Source organism: Mustela erminea, chromosome 3 (assembly GCF_009829155.1).
Source record: "Mustela erminea isolate mMusErm1 chromosome 3, mMusErm1.Pri, whole genome shotgun sequence".
Classification (NCBI taxonomy): domain Eukaryota; kingdom Metazoa; phylum Chordata; class Mammalia; order Carnivora; family Mustelidae; genus Mustela; species Mustela erminea.
In genome coordinates, this window is record NC_045616.1 from 132,167,463 (window position 1) to 132,186,757 (window position 19,295).

The following is a 19,295-nucleotide window of genomic DNA, read 5'->3' on the forward strand; positions in this document are numbered from 1 at the left end:
ATTTCATGCACTTGACACGCACTAGAGAAAAGCCCCAGAGAGAAGAAGGGATTGGGTTTGTGCTCAGACAAGAAGGCAGAAGGTGTCAGTGATGAGAGCACAGTGGTTCTGACATTTCCGGGGTTCCATGTCCAGATAAGATGTAGGGATCCCTACACGTGGTGCTGGAGTCCACAGGCAGAAGCAGGAGATCGCAGCTTGGAATGGAAGATTGTGTCTGTCTTCTTCCACTCAAGGTCCCCTTCGCATTCATCGCCCCAGAGGGAAGCCGACCTCTCTCATCTTACTGTTCTAATCCATCCGTACAGGGTGTTCGGGCCCACAGGTGGGTTCTGTCATACATTGATGAATCCTAGGGTTGAAGGGAGTATTCGAGTTTCTCTGCTCTAAGCCTCTCATTTTCAGATTTAAACAGTCAAGGTCCAGACAAGCGAGCAGTTTGTCCAAAAACACACAGCTCGTGCACAGGTTCGAGGGCACTGCTCATCCTGGCTGACATTTTAACTAAGAAGAGAAGCAGTGTTGTCTGGATTCGGGTTTGGCCGAACAGGCGGCTATGCTGGTGCCCACGGCTGGGAGTTGAGGAGAGACAATGCAGAGGCAAGAGGAGGGGGGAGGAGGGGGGAGGAGGGAGGAGGGGGGAGGAGGGGGGAGGAGGGGGGGGGGAGGAGGGGGGGAGGAGGGGGGGAGGAGGGGGGGAGGAGGGGGGGAGGAGGGGGGGGGAGGGTTCCTCCACGCGGGCAGAGCCGCCTCGAGTGCTTGGTTACATGTGTTTGAACTCAGCCACAGTGGCTGCGGGATTCCGGCTGAGAGACCCGGGAGCCTACGGGGTCCCCCCAGCGCAGGGCTGCATGCTGGTGACAGTGACGTCCTGTCCTCGGCACCTGAGCACGCCGGCCGCGCACTCGCTCATCATCTGCTCGACGCCATCCACTTCCACGCAGACACTAAAGCCGCCGTCCTCGCACTCGGATGCTTCCCTGCAGACACATTTGCCGCTCTGGGCTGGAAACACAAACAACAACAGAGGCTCAGTGGCACGTGGTGGTGGGGGAGAGCCAAGGCACATGACCTCCTAAAGCACGATGCTTTCCAGAGAGCTCTAGAAGCTCCTGCCTCGGGGATCGCAACAACCAAGCCCCCGCCCCCGCCCCAGGAAAGCAGCAGGACCCAGAAAGCGAGGCATTTCGCTCCACTCAGAATAAGCAGGGTTTGAGACTGGCCACCAGATCGGCGGGACCCACATGGGCCAGCTCTCTCCAAGTCCGGGGCTCCCCAGTGCCTCACTCCTCTGAGCTACTGTCTAGCGAAGCCAGAAACTGAGTAATCCCCCAACACCCGACAGAAAAGGAGACAGCAGTAAAGACCAAGTTGCTGCAAGGCTCTAACAAGGACAAAGAAAAGAATTCAATTAGCTTTGAGATGCGGGGCATAAAAGACAAACGGCCACATATCCCATAAAAACAAGTCAGAAATGAGGAGGAATTCTCTGTGTGTGTTGCAGGTGCCAGCCAGCTGGCTCCCAAAGAAGTGACAAGGTCAACCAGCCCACTGGTGACTGACAATCCTAATGGGACCCAATAGCTGGAGTTCGGTACTTTCTGGCTTGCGCCACAAACTACCCAGGATCCAGGGGAAAGGGGTGAAGGGGAGAGCCTGAGTTGCTGGCAGAGATCACACAGTCCAGCTCCCAAATTTGCAGGTGGGGAAACTGAGGACAATGACTTGGCTCCAGGCACACGGGCTTTCCCCGTTAGTAACACAGCCAGAACTGTGGAAGGCCAGGCAAGGGTGTTATTCAAGTTCATCATAAGAGCTACTTGGACCTAGCACTGGCAAATCTCAAACCACAACTTGAAAAAGTAACTCTTTTTTCTATTCTCTTCAAATTCTTCTGATTACTTCTAGGAGAAAGTGTCACCTTGGCACTGATAGGCTTTTAACACTCCCCTAGCTCTTGCTAAACTCCCTTTATCCCACAGAAGCAGCAAGCCCCAAGCTGCCGGCAGCATCTGGCTAGAATCTACAGCCTCATTTTGTTTCATTACATGTGTTTTTATAGTTACCTAGCCAGTCTCAAACCCTAGTATTTGTGGCGAGTGATATTTCCTTTTAAGAAAGTGATGAGAAATTTTCCTTTTTAAAAAAAATGGGTATTTTTATGAGTCTATCTTTTAAAATGAGTACATAATATGGATAACACAAGGACAGAGCAAAAACCATGAAGGGGGAATGGGAAGTGCCAGTGTTTGGGAGGACATTCAGACCAACGAGGAAGGGGCTTTGTCCTTTTGGGTTCTTGATTCCCGCCCCGACCCCCCCAAGGGAAGGCTGTGGGCAAGGACAGGTCACTCAGACCAGCCTGAGACTTTCACATCCTCGGGGATCTGCTTGGATTTGCTGCTAAACCAGAACCTACAGTTTTAAAAACCTCAGTCCTACCACCTTAACATTGTTATAGTTACAAATATGAAATGCCCCTTACCATCACATTTTCCCCAGAGTGGACAGGCGCCACAGGCTTTCTCAGTGGGGGGAGGCAGAGTGCAACTGTCCCCCGCAGCAAGGGTATAATTTCTACCCTGACACTGGAGAACACGCATCTTGCAAACGGTCAGACGCAGTATCCTTTCGCTTCTCTCGTCTCGAGCACATACATCCAAGGAGGATCTGAAATAAAAATTTGTTAATTCCATTATGTAGAAGATTGTCAGTCTTCAAAATGGAGCATGAGACGTAAAAGGAGAGGCTCTGAGCTCAGGGAGTCTGACTGATGCTATGAGCCACAGCAAAAAGATGGAGCAGAAACTCAAATCTCCTTCATGCCTGGGGCTCACCCTCCTCAGATCTTCAAAATGAACATATTTTGCTCTTTATCTGCTCACAATTTTTACAAGCTTAGATACCTCGTGTTGATCTAGTTTCTTCTAGAGCAGATCAGATAGAGCAAATTAGAAGAGAACAGGAGGTATGCTTGGGGACACTGGTGGGTGGACAAGCAGGCAGGAGGCAGAAATCAGCAAAGATCACCTACTCTAAGACTGTAGTCGGGTGGGACCATGGGCTGCAGGAGAATTAGGTCCTGCCAGCCCAGCAGGCCTGAGAATTCATGTCCATAATACGGCATGCCCAATACTTGATGACCAAATCCTCAAGGGAAGATGAAATCGTATTTTTCAATGGGATTTTTTTTTTAAAGTATTGACGTTTACAAAGTAGTTTAGAAATATTTCTATAAAAATGTATTACTTTTTTTTCTTAAGCATGGGTGCTAAAATGGTGAGATTTGGCTTTTTGAAAATGTCACTAATAAAAACGAGCACCTTTCTGAATGTTGATGGGCAAGGAAGGCATTACTGTTGTGAACCCTTTCACTTTCACTATTTTTGTATGGTAGATGGAGTTTATATTTATTCTTATACATTTTTAGCTCTAATATTTTCTTCAGTGACCGAGAGCTAAATTGACTTGGAGCTATTTACATCACAAAAACAAATCCTCTGTATCTTTCTTTTATCTGTTTACTTAAGCTTTAAATCGAACTACTCAGAACTGCTCCAAAGGCAGAGACCTTGCAAAGCCATTGTTATCAGTCTCTGATGGAAAGTTCACACCGTGTCTATAAACAGCAGGCTGCAGATAAACTAAATGAATCAGAGAAGTTGGAAAGAGGATGAAAGTGAATCAAAGTCAACAATGATTCTTAAAAAAACAATACCACAGTCAGAACATTCCAGGGCAGACGACCACTGCCATTTACACTGTTTAGCTGTATTTTTCTTTCAAGAAGTTACTTCTTGTAAGATACGGCCACAATCACCATTACCCACTGTAGGTGTTCAAGAAGTTGGATATGTGTTTTGGGGACAATATAATTGAAAGCCAAGTACAGTGGACCCCCCAGCAACACTGGTTTGAACTGCACCGTGGGTCCACTTATAGAGAATTGTTTTGATACAGACAATAGTATAAATGTATTTTCTCTTCCTTATGATTTTCTCAATAGTATTTTCTTCTCTCTAGATTACTTTATTATAAGAATACAATATAGGTGGGCACTTGGGTGGTTCAGTCGCTAGGCGCCTGCCTTCAGCTAGGATTATGACCCCAGGCTCCTGGGATGGAATCCAGCATTGGACTACCTGCTCAGCAGGGAGCCTGTTTTTCCCTCTCACTCTTCCCCTCCCCCTGCTTGTGCTTTCTCTGTCTCTCTGTTTCTCTCTCTCAAATAAATAAATAAAAATCTTTTAAAAAAAATAATTTACGTCACTGGTAAGGCTTCCAGTCAAAAATAATCTATCAGTTAAGTTTTGGGAGAGTCAAAAAAGTTATACGTGGATTTTTTACTGTGAGGGAGGGTCAGCACCCCAGTCCCTCATGTTGTTCAAGGGTCACCTATAAGTGGGCAGTAAAGTGTGTTTTACTCTAGCTTCAGGGGCATTTGATCCGTGGCAAGAGATTAGAGCATGTTTAATGCCCTGACTCACTCTAGGACGGGGGTCTCTGAGATCCCTAAAATGAGGGACTCCGCTCTGCCTCAGCTGCCATCTGCACAGTCTACTCTGTCTCCAGCTTTGCAGAAAAGCCTGTGTGGTCACTGCTTCAGGCCCGGGCACAGATATGTACCCTGGCGACTGGCACTGCCTCAGTACTGCCTCCTGGCGTGCAGTTTCCTTCCCTTCCTTTATAAATAGTGCCGCTGGGAAACCTCCTCTTGAGCTAAGGCGATCACACCTCCTGTATCCGACCAGGACCATAACACAGACATCGAGTACCTACTTCAGCTTTATCCACCTACAGCAGATCCACCTGATCACAAGATGGGTGGCATTCTCATAACGCACATCTGGAGACACAGCCATTTCGAGAATGGGAAAAGCAGCTACTTGTATCTCTGTTGGTACGCTGCGTAAGAGTTTATATGTCAAGGGAATTTCAACCCTCATCTCCTCAAGCTCTAAATCCTCACGGGACAGTGTTTTCATTTTGCCGCATTTCATGTATACAACAAGCAGTGCCCGAGGCATTCAGCCTTTCTCTAGACAGCAGAGCACTGCTTAACGCTGCTGGGTGTCAGCCCTGGCGACCCAGGCAAGCAGCAGGCAGCAGATGGGGCCAGGTTCAAAGGCAAACAAAGATCCTAACCCTTGGTTCAGCAACACTTTTGATCTAACAGAGAGACTATCAGCTACTGACGCGCTTTTTTATTTTTCATCTTCAATAAAATAAAACGGAGAGAGGCAAGCGAAGAAGGAGCTTACCCACATTCATAGGGCATTTTACAAACACATCTTGAATTCTTCAGTTTCTCCCAGCGCTGACATTCAGGCACTGCTGGCGGCAAGGGGGCATCTGAAAGAGAAGGATAACGGAGAGCCCGTCATTCGAAGCGCTGCTTTGCGGTAAACAAAATGTTATTTTAATTGTTGAACCAGATTCTGTAATAGTCCCAGCTGCCACAAATGTGCACAGTCAAAAAACAAAGCTGTAAAACATTTTACAGGAGACAGAGCCTTCTGAGGAGAGCCCTGCAAATAATTCCATTGTTAGCATTTCTCGAGCAGTCCCTAATGTGTGAGCATAGACTAGTGTGATATTTAATCTTCCTTAACAAATGCTTACTTCAGAGTTAAAGAAACTAAGGGTCAGGGACGCCTGGATGGTTCAGTAGGTTAAGCCTCTGCCTTCAGCTCAGGTCATGATTCCAGGGTCCTGGCATCCAGTCCCATATCATGTTCGCTGCCCAGCGGGCAGTGTTCTTCTCCCTCTCCCTCTGCCTGCTGCTCCCCCTGCTTGTACTCTTCACTCTCTTTCTCTCTGTCAAATAAAAAAAAATCTTGAAAAAAAGGAAAGAAAGAAACTAAGAGTCAAAAAAGTGAAGAAACTGGTGCTAGTTCACACGTTTAACAGATTGGCCAAGCCAGGATTTAAGTTCATGTTTGTCTGAATTCAAGGCCAGTGGAGCAGGCTCCTTTTCATTAAGAAGTTGCTCTTTATAAACTGCGTCTGGACTGCATTTTACCTACTCTGTCTATAGTGGGACAGAAAGCAACATAATGTGACCCATACGTAGAGAAATTCCTGGTACCCCAAGACGTATAATAACCTCTCACATGTAAATGTCTAGTTGGTTTCCCTTCAATGATGAGTAAATATCTAAAGGTATTTACATTTAATAAAATCTTATCCACTGCTTTGTGTTTTTTACAAACCAATCAAACGTCAATCATCATTCCAATTTTGGCAGGAAAACACCTTGCTCCAGCTAACAAGAGCTTAATTTTTGCCTGCCATCTCCTCAGCTATCCCTGATTACAAAATGAATAGCCTAAGATCTCCTGTTATTTCCACCGCCTGCCAGCTTCATGACAAGGGAATTCAGTGGCATAAACTTTCCCAGCATAAAACTAGTTCTATGTTGGTTATACCTATAAAGGTAATTTATCTGAAGAGCATATTTTTATAGATGCACAAACTGTGAAATACTCCCTCACTTTGGAAAACTTAAGAGCTTTAGACATGACGGTAAAATCTTGTGAACAATTTGTTACTTGTAAAAAATGGGAGCAATGTGAAGCTTAGTCTTCCATGCCCAGTCACGTTTGTAATGAGGACTCATTCTTTAACATTTCCTTTTAAAGGACCGTTATCCTCAATGCAATGTTATATTGTGAATTGGATCCTAGAACATTAAATGGATATAGTGAAAAAATGAAACTGTAGTTGAGTCAATAGTATTACACTAATATTAAATGCCTTAGTTAACCAACTAAGTTATGTCAAGTTATAGGAGATGTTAATATCATGAGAACATGGTAAGGGTATATGAAAACTGTATTTGCAACTTTTCTGAAATTTAATATTATTCCAAAATAATCATAACCAGGGGTGAGGGGGTGCCACAGGCATTGAGGAGGTAAAGACCAGGAATGCTGCTAAATAGCTTACAAAGCACAGGACTGGCTCCTGCAACAAAGAATTACCAGGTCCAAAATTCTAATAGTGTCGGGGTTGAGAAAGTCTGATCTAAATGTACCAAAACTAAAGTTCAATGATAAAGTCATGTCAATGAGCTCTGCATTACACCTAGAAGTTTATTTCCTAGAAGCAGGGGAAGAGGGAAGTGGGAATGCAAAGAAGGTGGTCAAAGGGTACAAAATTCCAGATATAAGGTAAATGGGTACTGGGGATGTAATGTGCAACACAAAGACTATGGTTAACACTGCTCTATGATACACAGGTAGGTTGTTGGGAGACTGGATCCTGTGAGTTCTGATCATAAGGAGAAATTTTTTTTATTGTATTTTAATGAGATGATGGATGTTAACTAGACCTCCTGTGGTAATCATTTCACAATAGATATAAATCAAACCATCATGATCTACACCTTGAACTTCTACAGTGATGTATGTCAATTATTTCTCAACGAAACAAGAAAAAATATTTTTTAAAACTTTTTTTGCTTATCATTCCTAAGAATGAAATTTTAGATTTTTAATGTTTTCTAGAAGTTACTATAATTTCTTTATTTAAAAAAAAAATCACTGGTAGAATTAGCTAGACAGAAGACCTTTGCCTTAAAGAACATATAGCTTTGTTATCATTACATATCTTTATGACAAGACTAAATATTGATGGAGGGAGAAATGAGTGGTTAGTGTTTAATGAGCACAGAGTGTCAGTTTGGGAAAATGAGAAAGCTCTGGAAATGGACAGTGTGATGGACTGGATGATGGCTGTGCAATAATGAGAAAGCACTTAGTGCACTGAACCGTACATTTACAAATGGCTAAAATGGTACAAGTTACTTTATGTCTGTTTTACCACAATAAAAATAAAAAGACTAAATACCAATAGCAGGTATTTTAAAACATCAGCCTTGGAGGCTGACAAACCTGGAGTTTTCTATTTGTGATAGGCTTATTTTAAGAGAAGTTCCTGTTCTTATTCATCAGGGTCTTCCGAAAAACATGCAGGCCTTGAAAAATATCTTTAATTAAAACTTTAATAGAATTTGCTACTGAGAAGGAGAAAATTCATACTGAATTGTGCTACAAAATGACTGGAGCAGACATTTTAGAAAGACAAGTATATAATATCTCTTTTGGAATAAAAGAGCAACCTTGTCAAGTGTACATTGTTCTCTTTAATTTTAGAATTCCTGGTACAGGTCTACCACTTCAAATATCTCAATAAATTCATATTTATGGTTCAGTGCAGTAGAAAGCAAAGGACTTGTCTCTGCTGTGGACCACTGATGGCTAACAAGCATGTGGGAACCAATATGGCGGGCACCTGGCTGGCCATGATAGCCTCCTGTGCTGTCATCCGTGTCTATATTTAATACCACAGCCTATGTCCACCGTCAGCCTGCCCTCTCTTTAGTTGTGACCATCTATTTCACCAGACAGTATCACTCAGGGAATCTGGTACTTCATCCTCATTATTAAAGGCAAATTTTAGCATTGAATTAAAAGTCATTCACCAGAAAAATAAGAAGACTGTATAAAATGGAATGTAAATGCGCTTTCCTTCCTTCCTATTTTTTAATTGTCTCAAACATATGTTTTCCATTTATTTTTAAAAATGTAAACAAAAAAGAAACAGGAGGCGATTTTAAAAACAAATCCATCCTACCTTAAATACCTCTAAAAACAAATGGTTTGGCTTTCTAAATCTCTTCTTAGCATAGCTTCTTGAAAGGTCATCTTAATTTGCTTGTTGTTCAAAATACTAGGTTTTTGGGTTTCCACTATTCAGAACAGCTTCACAAACCACAACATTTTGCTTTCAATAACTTCTGCTTTGCACTGTTAAATGTAAATGCTTTTAAATGTTCTTTTTCAATAATGCTAATAAACTCTCTGAAAGCCCAGGAATGAAACATACAGAATTTTTTTATAAATTTTCAACTCAACTCTGTACTTAATAAAAGTACATTTCAAAAATCAGGAGAAAACCAGAAATTGTGTTTTAAAAATCCTTTATTTTCTTGGCACCAAAACAGATACAAAGCTAATCATTGATAAGAAGGATTTAAATCGGTTTCAGAATCACAGGGGTCTCCTTGCCTTTCCTTGCATTTCACGAGTCTATCTATGAATGTGAGCAAAAGTCTATTATCCACTCTATGAACTGACTTTCTTGTGGAAGGGCAGGGGTGGAAGGAATGGCTCACAGTTATGTCCATCCATGCTACAAAGGATTGTCACAAGGATTCTCACTCACCTGAGCGCAGGTGTCCTTGGACAGACCTATATGCTACTCACCTTTTTTCACACACCGAACACCCTTCATATCAGGACTCCACTTAAGGCTGGATCCACAGAGAAATGTTGAAGGACCTTCTAAGGACATGCCACCTGAACAGGAAATGGTCACCTTCTCACCAACTCCATAGAACGGTTTGCGGGAATGACTCTGAATGCCATCCATCAATGTAGGTAGAACACAGGCAATTTCTAAAGATAAAAGAAAACAGAATACAAGGGTCATTGCTTTCCTGTGCCATCTTTTTTTTAAATGATAACTTCGAATAGTGTTAATACACATGCTTTGTTTTTTTCACATTAGAGGACAAAGAGGAAGAGGGAAGTAAGTTCACTGCTAGGATGCCCTGAAAGACAAGTCCCACAGTGCCTGACACGTAATTGACCAAAGAAAGACTGAAGACCAGAACAGTTCCCATCCCTCACCCCTGCCCTCAATGCAACATGGTAACTTAAAATGAATCAGCCTTATAAACAGAATCCTAAAGGCCAGGCTGCTGTCAAAACCACACTTTTCCCAGCTGCTGCTTATCTCTTTGGTCTGGTGAAGTCCCACCAGAGTTTTCCAAAGAGCTCTATTCATCCATATATCATTAACATATATCCAATTACATACTTTTACTATCTGAAAGTTTTAAAGAACCACCTTTAATCCTTCAACCAAACAAGTATTAAATGCCTTTGGTTTTCCATCTCTAGTCTTTCCCACTTGATTACATTCATTAGCTCAAATCTTCTACATGAGGAAACAGCAAAGAGAAAAATGAGAAACATGCATAACTATGAGAAGCAAGTCAGAATTTATAATTTTAAAAAAATCTTGGCAATCTCTATCATGGACTTTGGACAATATTTTACAAAATCCTGCTCTGATTCTGTACCACTTCCATCAGAAACTTTACTCATTCATTAATTCAGAAAGCATCTATTGAGTGCCTGTATTAGCCAAGTAGGTTGTGTGCTGCTGGAGACGTAACAGGTACAAGTCTACAACATTTGGTAATGCCGTTCTTCTTGAGTTATTTGTAGTTCAAACAAGAATAAAATAATCAGAAAAGCTGATGAACTAAGGAGGAACTGCAGCTCAGAGACTGAAAAGCTGGTAGTTTTTAACAGCCTTATATAGGTTTAGGCGATCAAGAGTAAGAGTCTTGTCCCATCACAAAGGAGGAACCTAGGGAGAGACCCCAGACTTTCTGTTGGGATCTCTTAATGGCTACATCCTAGGAATAAAGGTAAACAGACATAAAACAGTCTCACTGCTTGCCAGAAACAAAATCAAATCTTTTCTAGAGGAAGAGAAGAACATCACCCCAAACCACAAATGATTTCTTTATTTTTTTACACACAAAGTCTGGCATTTAATCAAAACTAATCTAACATTCAAAAGGACAAGAATTAACCAAACTCCCCAAAAAAAGACAATAGAAACAGATCCACAGCAGGTCCAGATAATGGGATTAACAACAGCGGACCTTGAAATAACTATGATTAACATGATGGGAAAAAATTAAATGGCAAGGCATGGTATTTCAACAGAGAATAAGAAAGTATAGAAAAGTGAACAAATGAAATATCTATAATTGGAAAATGAAGTTAAGAACACAAAAGAGTTCTTAAAAGCAAATTATATAACTTATAGAGAATTAATAAACTGGAAGGTAACTCGATAGAAAGTATTTAGAATGAAACAGAGAGGGCACCTGGCTGGCTCAGTCCATTAAGTGTCTGCCTTCAGCTCAGTTCACAATCCCAGAGTCCTGGGATCAAGACCCACATCAGACTTCCTGCTCAGCAGGGAGCCTGCTTCTCCCTCTCCCTCTGCCTCTCCCACTGCTTGTGCTCTCTCTCTCTAAAGTACACACATACATACAATCCAAACAAAATCATTTAGAATGAAACAAAGAGAGGGGAAAATGATGCAAAACCAAAGAAAAGAACATATATAATATATGCAATCTAAAAAACACATCATTTGTGTCTCTCAAGGAGAAATGACCAAGAATGGGACAGAGACAATGAGGACACAATAGTGAAGAATTTCCTAAGATTGACAAAAGATTCAGATTCAGGAAGTGTTTTGAATATCAACCGGGGTTAAGACAAAGAAAATCACACCTAGGTGCATCACAGTGGGACTGCTTCTGAAACACAAGCACTGGGGGAAAAAGGAAATTCTCAAAAGTAGCTGGACATAAGATTTTCAAACCAGAAGTAATAAGACTCATAGTGAAGATCTCATTAGAAAACAGTGAAGTCAAAAGGCAAGGATAAAATCTTTAAAGGCCTTAAGTATAATAACTGCTAACCTAAATTCCTTACCCAGTAAAAATATCCTTCTAAAACAAAGAAAAAATAAAGACATTTTAAGATGAACAAAGACTGGGACCATTTCTTATCAGTAGATTCACAATAAAGGAAAATTCTCTTTAAGCACAAGCATCTTATTAAACATTTTGAAGAACCAACTTTTGGCTTTATTACTCCGAGGTAAGAATTGTTTATATTCTATTACAGTACTTTCTAAGGACTCCAGGAGTGAGAGACAGAGAGACAGACAGAGACAAAGACAAAGAAGAAAGGTCCAAGGAAGAAGAAGAAGGAGGAGGAGGAGGAGGAGGAGGAGGAGGAGGAGGAGGAGGAGGAAGGAGGAAGGAAGTCCTACAGATCAAAAAGATGAACACCAACAAGTAGAAAATAGGGCCCAAAGGTTGAACAGTCCCTTCATCAGAAAGGATAGGCAAATGGCCAGTAAACATGAAAACAGGCATGACATCACAGTCACCAGAAAAAAATACAAATTAAAAAATAAGATATTGCTACTCACTCACCAGTACACCTAAAGTTTTTAAAAGATTGATGATGCCAATTGTTGGTGAGGATACAGAGCCATCTTGGATTCTCAGATTTTGGTAGGGATGTAAGTTGGTACAACCATTTGGAAGACTAGTAACATCTACTAAGTCTAAGTGGATATATACCCTATGATTCAAAAATTTCATTAACAGATATATACACAAGAGAAAAAAAATGTGTGTGTGTACATGAGGGGTTTTTTCACATCGCATAGATAACTGATAGAGGAAAAATACGTCTCTACAGCTCTATCCATCCACTGAACCAACTTATGTTGCAGTACAAGTGAGATGGAAGGCCAACAGTAATGTTAGCATGGTTAGCCCAAGCACTACTCAGATGCCCACATCTGAACAGAACAGGATGCAAATTTGAGGACATACATTCAAGGAAGTACAATGATGATGGTACATCCCTAGAAATTGAACTATAGAGGATGTTCTGAAGGTCTGACCCAGACCTGAGCTCCTTAACCTATTCTAATTTGCACCAGGAACTTTAAAATTCCTCCCGAAAGGAGCACTATCAACTAGAGACCATGGAGGGCTTTTTCAAGACACAACCAAAACTTGGACAGGATCCTAAGAGCCCCTCAGGAAAGGGGGGTCAAGACACGGGCCACACAGTGAACACTGCTTCATCTTGAATTATCCTCTTCTCCAAGACTCTCTCATCTTAAGTTACACGCTACAACCAGGCCACTCACTTTGACAATGCATTTCTCCAATAAGCCACTGTAAATCATCTCCACATCTGGCGACAGGGTCTCCGATAAGAGAGTATCCTTCATTGCAAGTATATTTTATGTTTTTCCCAACAGGAAACTTCGCACCTTCATCCTAAACAGAAATAAGAGGGAGACAGAAAGAAAAAGTATGTCTATTCTGCATTAACAGAATGTTTCTTTAGAGATATTTGACCTATATATCTTTTTTTTTTCAAGTTTTTATTTATTTATTGGACAGACAGAGATCACAAGTAGGCAAAGAGGCAGGCAGAGAGAGAGGGGGAGGTAGCAGGCTCCCTGTGGAGAAGAGAGCCCGATGCAGGACTCGATCCCAGGGCCCTGAGACCACAACATGAGCCCAAAGGCAGAGGCCCAACCCACTGAGCCACGCAAGTGCCCCTTCGCCTATAAAACTTGTCTTCTTTTAATCATCAGGCAAATTAAGTTCAAATAACGAATTTAGAAAATTGTCCGTAAAAACATTCTTCCTTGTATGTTCCTAGCCAACAACTTTTGCACTACCATTGATTGAAATAAAGCCCGTAATGCCACTGTACTATAATTTATTGATTGTCCCGCAAATACCAGGCACTGTCATAAGCATTTTACTAAAATTACTTTAGCGGACACTCCCCAAGTCACCTCTCTCTCCTATGTTTCAGGAAAAGACAGTTTGTTATCAGATTTTGGAACTTTGGTACTTGTCAGTCAATTCTTTACCTTAATATGTTATGGGCTGTTCGTTGGCAATACTGCCTAACAAAAGCCAGGAGGAGCAGACAGAAATGTTCAAATCCTATCAGCGTACTCATGAAAGTTTAAGTTTCTCACTGATGACTTTTAGAGGAGGCAAAATGCTGATCTTCTCCATCCCTACCCTCTGCAGGAAGTACTGCCAGGACTGGGTCACATTCAGGGACGAAATGTCCGCCTGTGATCCCAGGAGATGAGTTTTCACAGCGAAGCAAGGGAGAATTCGAAGTCTAAGACCTCAGGATGTAATCGCTCTTCTGGGGATTCTCTTAGTTCCTTTCCTCATCCTTCAAGTTCTCTGCCACCCCACAGGGAGGGTTGAGAGATGGACCTGTTCTGCTCCAGGCATTAGAACAACATTCCATGGTGCCTTTTTCTTCTCACTGTCAGTCCTTGCCCAGTCTGGCTCCATCATGGGAGTTGGTCGGAAACAGAGGGTTTAACACTGGGGGTTGAAGAATATGGGGATGGACACTTGATTTGCTTTGGTGCTAATCTTTAGGCTTTCCTTTGCCTTGCAAAGGGGACTGCTATACGGCAAAGTTGAACTCAACAGTGCCCAAACTTAACTCTGTGTCAGAACTACTAGTTGCAATTAAATGGAGGGCTGCACACCTGGGTGGCTCAGCTGGTTAAGAGTCTGACTTTGGCTCAGGTCATGATCTCCGGGTCCTGGGATGGAGTCCTGTTGTGTCAAGCACCTGCTCAGCAGGGAGTCTGCTTCTCCCTGTCCCTGGGCCCCTCCCCATTACCCTGCTCACATTCTCTCTCTCTCTCTCACTCTGTCTCTCAAATAAATAAATAAAAACTTTAAAAATTAAAAAAAAAAAGACCCTACCCTAAACATACAGAATGAGGAAAAAATGGAAGATAAGGAGCAAGCAGCAATCCTATTAAGTTCCCTGGGTGATGTAGCCCATCTGTGGGGCAATGTGCTGAACCCCCGGCTCCTTAGGACACACATGCACTGGAGTTTGGAACAATAGCTCATGATTTGCTAAACTACCCAAATTTACTTGGCCTTGATCTCCAAGCCTATGTTTCCTTCAGGAATTCTATGGATTATGATGGTAAATATACTGGGACATATGAGTGCTAGAGATGCTGGATTCATTCTCCTCCCTCTCTACACACACACATACACACACACACACACACACACACACACACACACACACACATACCCCTCTTCCCTTTCCATTACCTACATTTGGGGAAACTTCAGGGAATTTGAGAGGCAAATCCTTCATGGAGAAAGCAAGGCTGGGAGCACTGAGAGGGCCCTGATGGACAGTATCTCCTATATGAGCCAGAAAAACACTTCACTGGGGCTTGGGACCAAAGCTTCATCATAACAAGCAGTGAGAACAACATGAATTAATATGGTCCCAAAGCCAAACAATTCTCTAGAACAAGTGGCAGATGACTTGTGTTCCTTCCTGAATGAGAAAATTGCTCAAAGTATAATGACCCATATCTCACCAACACTGGCCAAGTGTCTTACTGGCTTCGGGAATAAACCCAATATTTTATCCCAAACCCCATATGTGTGAAAAGAAATTTTAAAGACATTTTTCAGTGGAAAGAATAAAGTTCTCTTTGTTGAAGAACTTGCTTATGGATTTCTATCTTAGTGTTCAGAATAGAAACATTCATCTGCCCTCTGGCATGATTACATTTCTAATTTCATTGGGCAGCAATATTGATTCACCTTACCACAGAAAATATACTGCCTTCTGCAGAATTCTAATCACCTTGGGCCAAAGAAGAAAAGTCACAAACTAAAACCCTCACCACTAAACCTAAGATGCACATATAAACTATTTTGAGCACCGTTTCATCATGGAAGAGCAAAATAAATTGGGACATCAGTAGAGAGAGGGAACTTGGAGCAAAGGGTGTATATGTAAAGGAAAACAATATATCTTCCATAACCAACTTGAACATATCCATCTTTCAAGGCAGGAGGTGATGGACAGAATTCTTTTGGAGTCAAAGGCAAAGGAAAACAATGTGGTTCAAGCAACCTGAAAGGAAAAGGAAACAAAACATAATTAACATGGCCGAGCTCCACATATAATAAATAGTTTGCAGCACAGTGAATTTTTTATTTACATTTGAAGGGAATCCTTTTGCATAAATATGTTGATGTGATTGCCATTCTCAGAATCAATATCTGATCATATCCTACCATAAAAAACTCAAACATAAGCTCAAGCTTCCAAAAAAAATAGCTAGTAAGTCAGCAGTATGAAGAACAAAGAGAAAGAGAAGGAAATAAAAGTCACTGGACAACACACATACTTGATATCATTTCTAGAGGTCACCTGTCTCAGACCTACTTTTTCTCCTGCTGTCTGGCTCTGAGATGCCACACAGAATTAATTCTGTATCAAAAATAAGGTAATAACAGTGATCCGGTGAGAACGGTAATGCAAAAATAATAGCTAGTTTTGATTGAGGATTTACTATGTGCTGAGCACCTTGGCAGTCGCTCTACAAATGTGCATTATCTCAATTCACATTCATGGTAATGCTAGCAGGTATGTGAAGAAAACAAAGGCTCAGAAAGTTTGAATGACTTGTCCAAGGTTATAAAGTCATAAATATCAAGGCTGCATTCACACTGTTGTCAGTCAGGCTCCTAAAGTCATGCTCGTTCTACCTCCCACAAGCCATCTTCAGAGGAAGCTCAAAATAATAATAATCGCAGTGATATCCATCATTAAACAACAATTTTCCATAGTGTCCCCTGAAGCCAGCATGCCACCAGTAGTACCCCCACTCCAGAGATATGAAATCTGAGGGAAAGCATGACAAATAGCCTGTGAGTACTGCCTCCTTCTCACCTGTGAGTTCCTTACACTCTTGCCATATTCTGAGAAAACTCAGACATGTGAAGTATTGATCATAATTTTCATCTTTGTACCAAACAGGAGGAGATCTCCCCTCTGAGCACCAAGGAGAGCAGGAATTCCTTCAATGCCTTCCTAAGGATGCTCCTTTCCCTCCAACAGAGACCTCCTCCAATAGAGACCCTCATCTTCCCAGAGAATGGCCCGAAAGGCAACTTCTCCTCCTACCATAATTCCATACACTCACCAGCCTCCTGGTCATGAGATATTTATTATTGCTGGTTTATGAAGCACCAAAACACCTAGAAAGAAAGGCATCCCACCTCCCTATGCTTCTACCAGATACCCAGCTATCTTACAACTTTCTTCAACTCACATGACTTTCAAATTATCTTACTAGAACGTTTGGCCAATCCCTGATCAAAAGAGGTTAGTAAAGACGCTATTAAACAGTAAGGTGTGGCCTGAAGAATTCTGACCCAATGGGTATAATTCATCAACTAAGCATTTTGAGATTGCTTTTGCAAGGTCCTGGCAAATGAGAAGTTGGAGTCAGACAACTGGGCTAATCTGTCTACATGTTAGCCATCTCAAACATCTGGCTTTATGCTTAATCATGAATGAATGAATGAATAGGATTGGTAGATCTGAAAAGTAATACAACTATTAATGAATGCTTACTATGTGCTAGGCACTGTGCTAATCATTTTCTGTGCTGAATATCATTGAATTCTGACAATATCCTACCATTGTTTTACCTTCTATAATTATACTTATTTTAGAGGTGCAGCAAGTAACTCGCCCAAGGTCACCCAGCAAGTATGTGGCAGATCTGCTTGATGCCAGAGCTGCTCAGATCCCCTTGGCTAGATGGCCTCCAAGTTACCCAGCCTTTTGTAATGTCTGTATAGGGAGAATTTGAAACACACAAATGCTAGTTGGCCACACATGGCTTCCTCCATCAAATGACCCCACTGCTAAGGACAAGGTAGTCACTGATAAAAATTGGCATTTAACTTCTAAATCTTTTAATAGCGGCAGTCATGCATCCCAGGCTTACTGCAGAGAGCACCATATTCTTTGCAGTTTCCAGGAGATCTGGCCACCATTACCGTAAGTGCTGCAGCTCCTCATCCTCGCAGGGGCCGCTTTCCGAGGGTTCTCCAATACAGGATTTCCCGCCCTCTCTGGGAGGTGGGTTATTGCATTCTCGGCTCCTTGTTTTCTTCCCCTGAACACAGGAGCTCCAAGAGGACCAACAACTCCAACCTCCATCCACCCCTCCTGTAAGGTAAGAGAGAGTTTGTTCAGAAAGCAACAGAGAGGAAGATTCCAGAGTTTAGTGCTGAGCTTCCTGCTCTGGCAGTTACTGAGGGAGGGGGCAGTCTGGGCACTCGCTGCCTTCACTTCATTCAGGTCTTCTACAAGGACCAGAATGTCTCTGCACACCGACAAGGTTTGTCCAGGTAAGGCTGCACTAACGAACTTCTTGCAATAATATGTTAAATTTGTTTATTATTTTGCAACTGTCTCAGAGCACTTTTACATATATTCTACCATTCATTTACTTCTCATCAGAATGAATCCAAATGGGCAGGGGGGTCTGTCACCATTCTCAGTTGATAGATGTGGAATCTAAGACAAGGTGGTCAAATGCCACGCCCAGTGCCATAATGGCTGCCAAGAGCCACATCCAGACGGCAGCATGGCCTTACGGCAGAATGGCCTTATGGCAGAGTCCAGGCTCCTCTCATTACAGTATTTCCTACGGGGAACTTTTCTATTGCAAAAGCAGTGACAAGGCATGAGAAGAACATAGTCCACTGGGTATTCCCGAATGCCACCCTCAGAGTTGGCCCTGTTTAATGAGGAAGTGTCTAAGCAGGAGAAACACATTTGCTTCCTGTCAGCGTCCTTCAGTCTGAAGGCACTTGCTCAACCCAGCGCGGCCACCCTCCAACTCAGGGTCGACTGACCACTAACAGTGGTTTTACAATTTTCCCCCATCATATTCCTCAGGAAAGGCAAGAGAGAACTTGCACTATATTCTAAGAATTTGGCTTTCCTAGGTAGAAACTGATCTCAGAACCTACGCCCCCCAAAGTATTACTTCCTGGTGATAGATGGATGTGTTTACTGCTCCTTAGGTATTTCTACAAAAAACTAAACAGAACTAAACTAATTTGGTAATATTTTCCCATGAGCTTTCTTCCATAATTAGAAATTGAGTTAATAAAGTAGTCTGCTGAGCATATTAACAGGGGTAATTTATAGCTTAATATATTATGATTGCTACTCCAACCCTGACCATCAGGGGGAGCTTCCATTTTACCAAATAACGGGAAATCCAAGCGCCAAAGTAATGAAATCAAAGAGGTGGAATTTCAATTGACCAGACAGGCCACTTGGGAAGAGAACTGGATGCAAGGATGCCTTCTTGATGCTTGTCTGTAAGCAACCACAGTTTAGTCGTGTACTCATTCATTCAACAAACATGTATTAAGTGCCTTCTATGGATTAAGCCCTGTTGGGCCCTGGGAATAAAAAAAGGAATCACAGTTCTGACCTTAAGAAATGAGCTTCCTGGAAGAGAAAGACATATAAATAAATGCAAAATTATCTCATACTTTGTCTACTCATAAAAGTCAACCTCACATAGTTCTGTACTAAAATTCAGTTGGGCGCATCCAGCATATGGTCAAAAGTGTTTGTGAATAATTGATTGATGGAACATAAAACAAAATAAAAAGAGATATTTCAAAGAGCTTGCCATCAGAAAGGTTAAGCTTTGCATATACCAACTCCACAGACCTACGTTATGACAAAACCTTAATG

The 19,295-nt window shown here is 42.0% G+C and overlaps 1 protein-coding gene across 1 annotated transcript in view; it reads right to left on the reverse strand.

Annotated features, from left to right (window-relative positions):
• Positions 1-651: 651 nt before the first annotated feature.
• The window catches only part of C7 (complement C7), a 51,422-nt gene continuing 32,778 nt past the window's right edge, over positions 652-19,295 (reverse strand). Inside the window, exons 12-18 of the mRNA XM_032337515.1 lie at positions 17,573-17,744; positions 15,545-15,632; positions 12,832-12,964; positions 9,270-9,461; positions 5,262-5,352; positions 2,486-2,670; positions 652-1,005 (exon numbers count right to left, since the gene is read on the reverse strand). Of these exons, the coding sequence (XP_032193406.1) occupies positions 824-1,005; positions 2,486-2,670; positions 5,262-5,352; positions 9,270-9,461; positions 12,832-12,964; positions 15,545-15,632; positions 17,573-17,744 (1,043 nt within the window). The 3' untranslated portion in view covers positions 652-823. The remainder of the gene's footprint in view (positions 1,006-2,485; positions 2,671-5,261; positions 5,353-9,269; positions 9,462-12,831; positions 12,965-15,544; positions 15,633-17,572; positions 17,745-19,295) is intronic.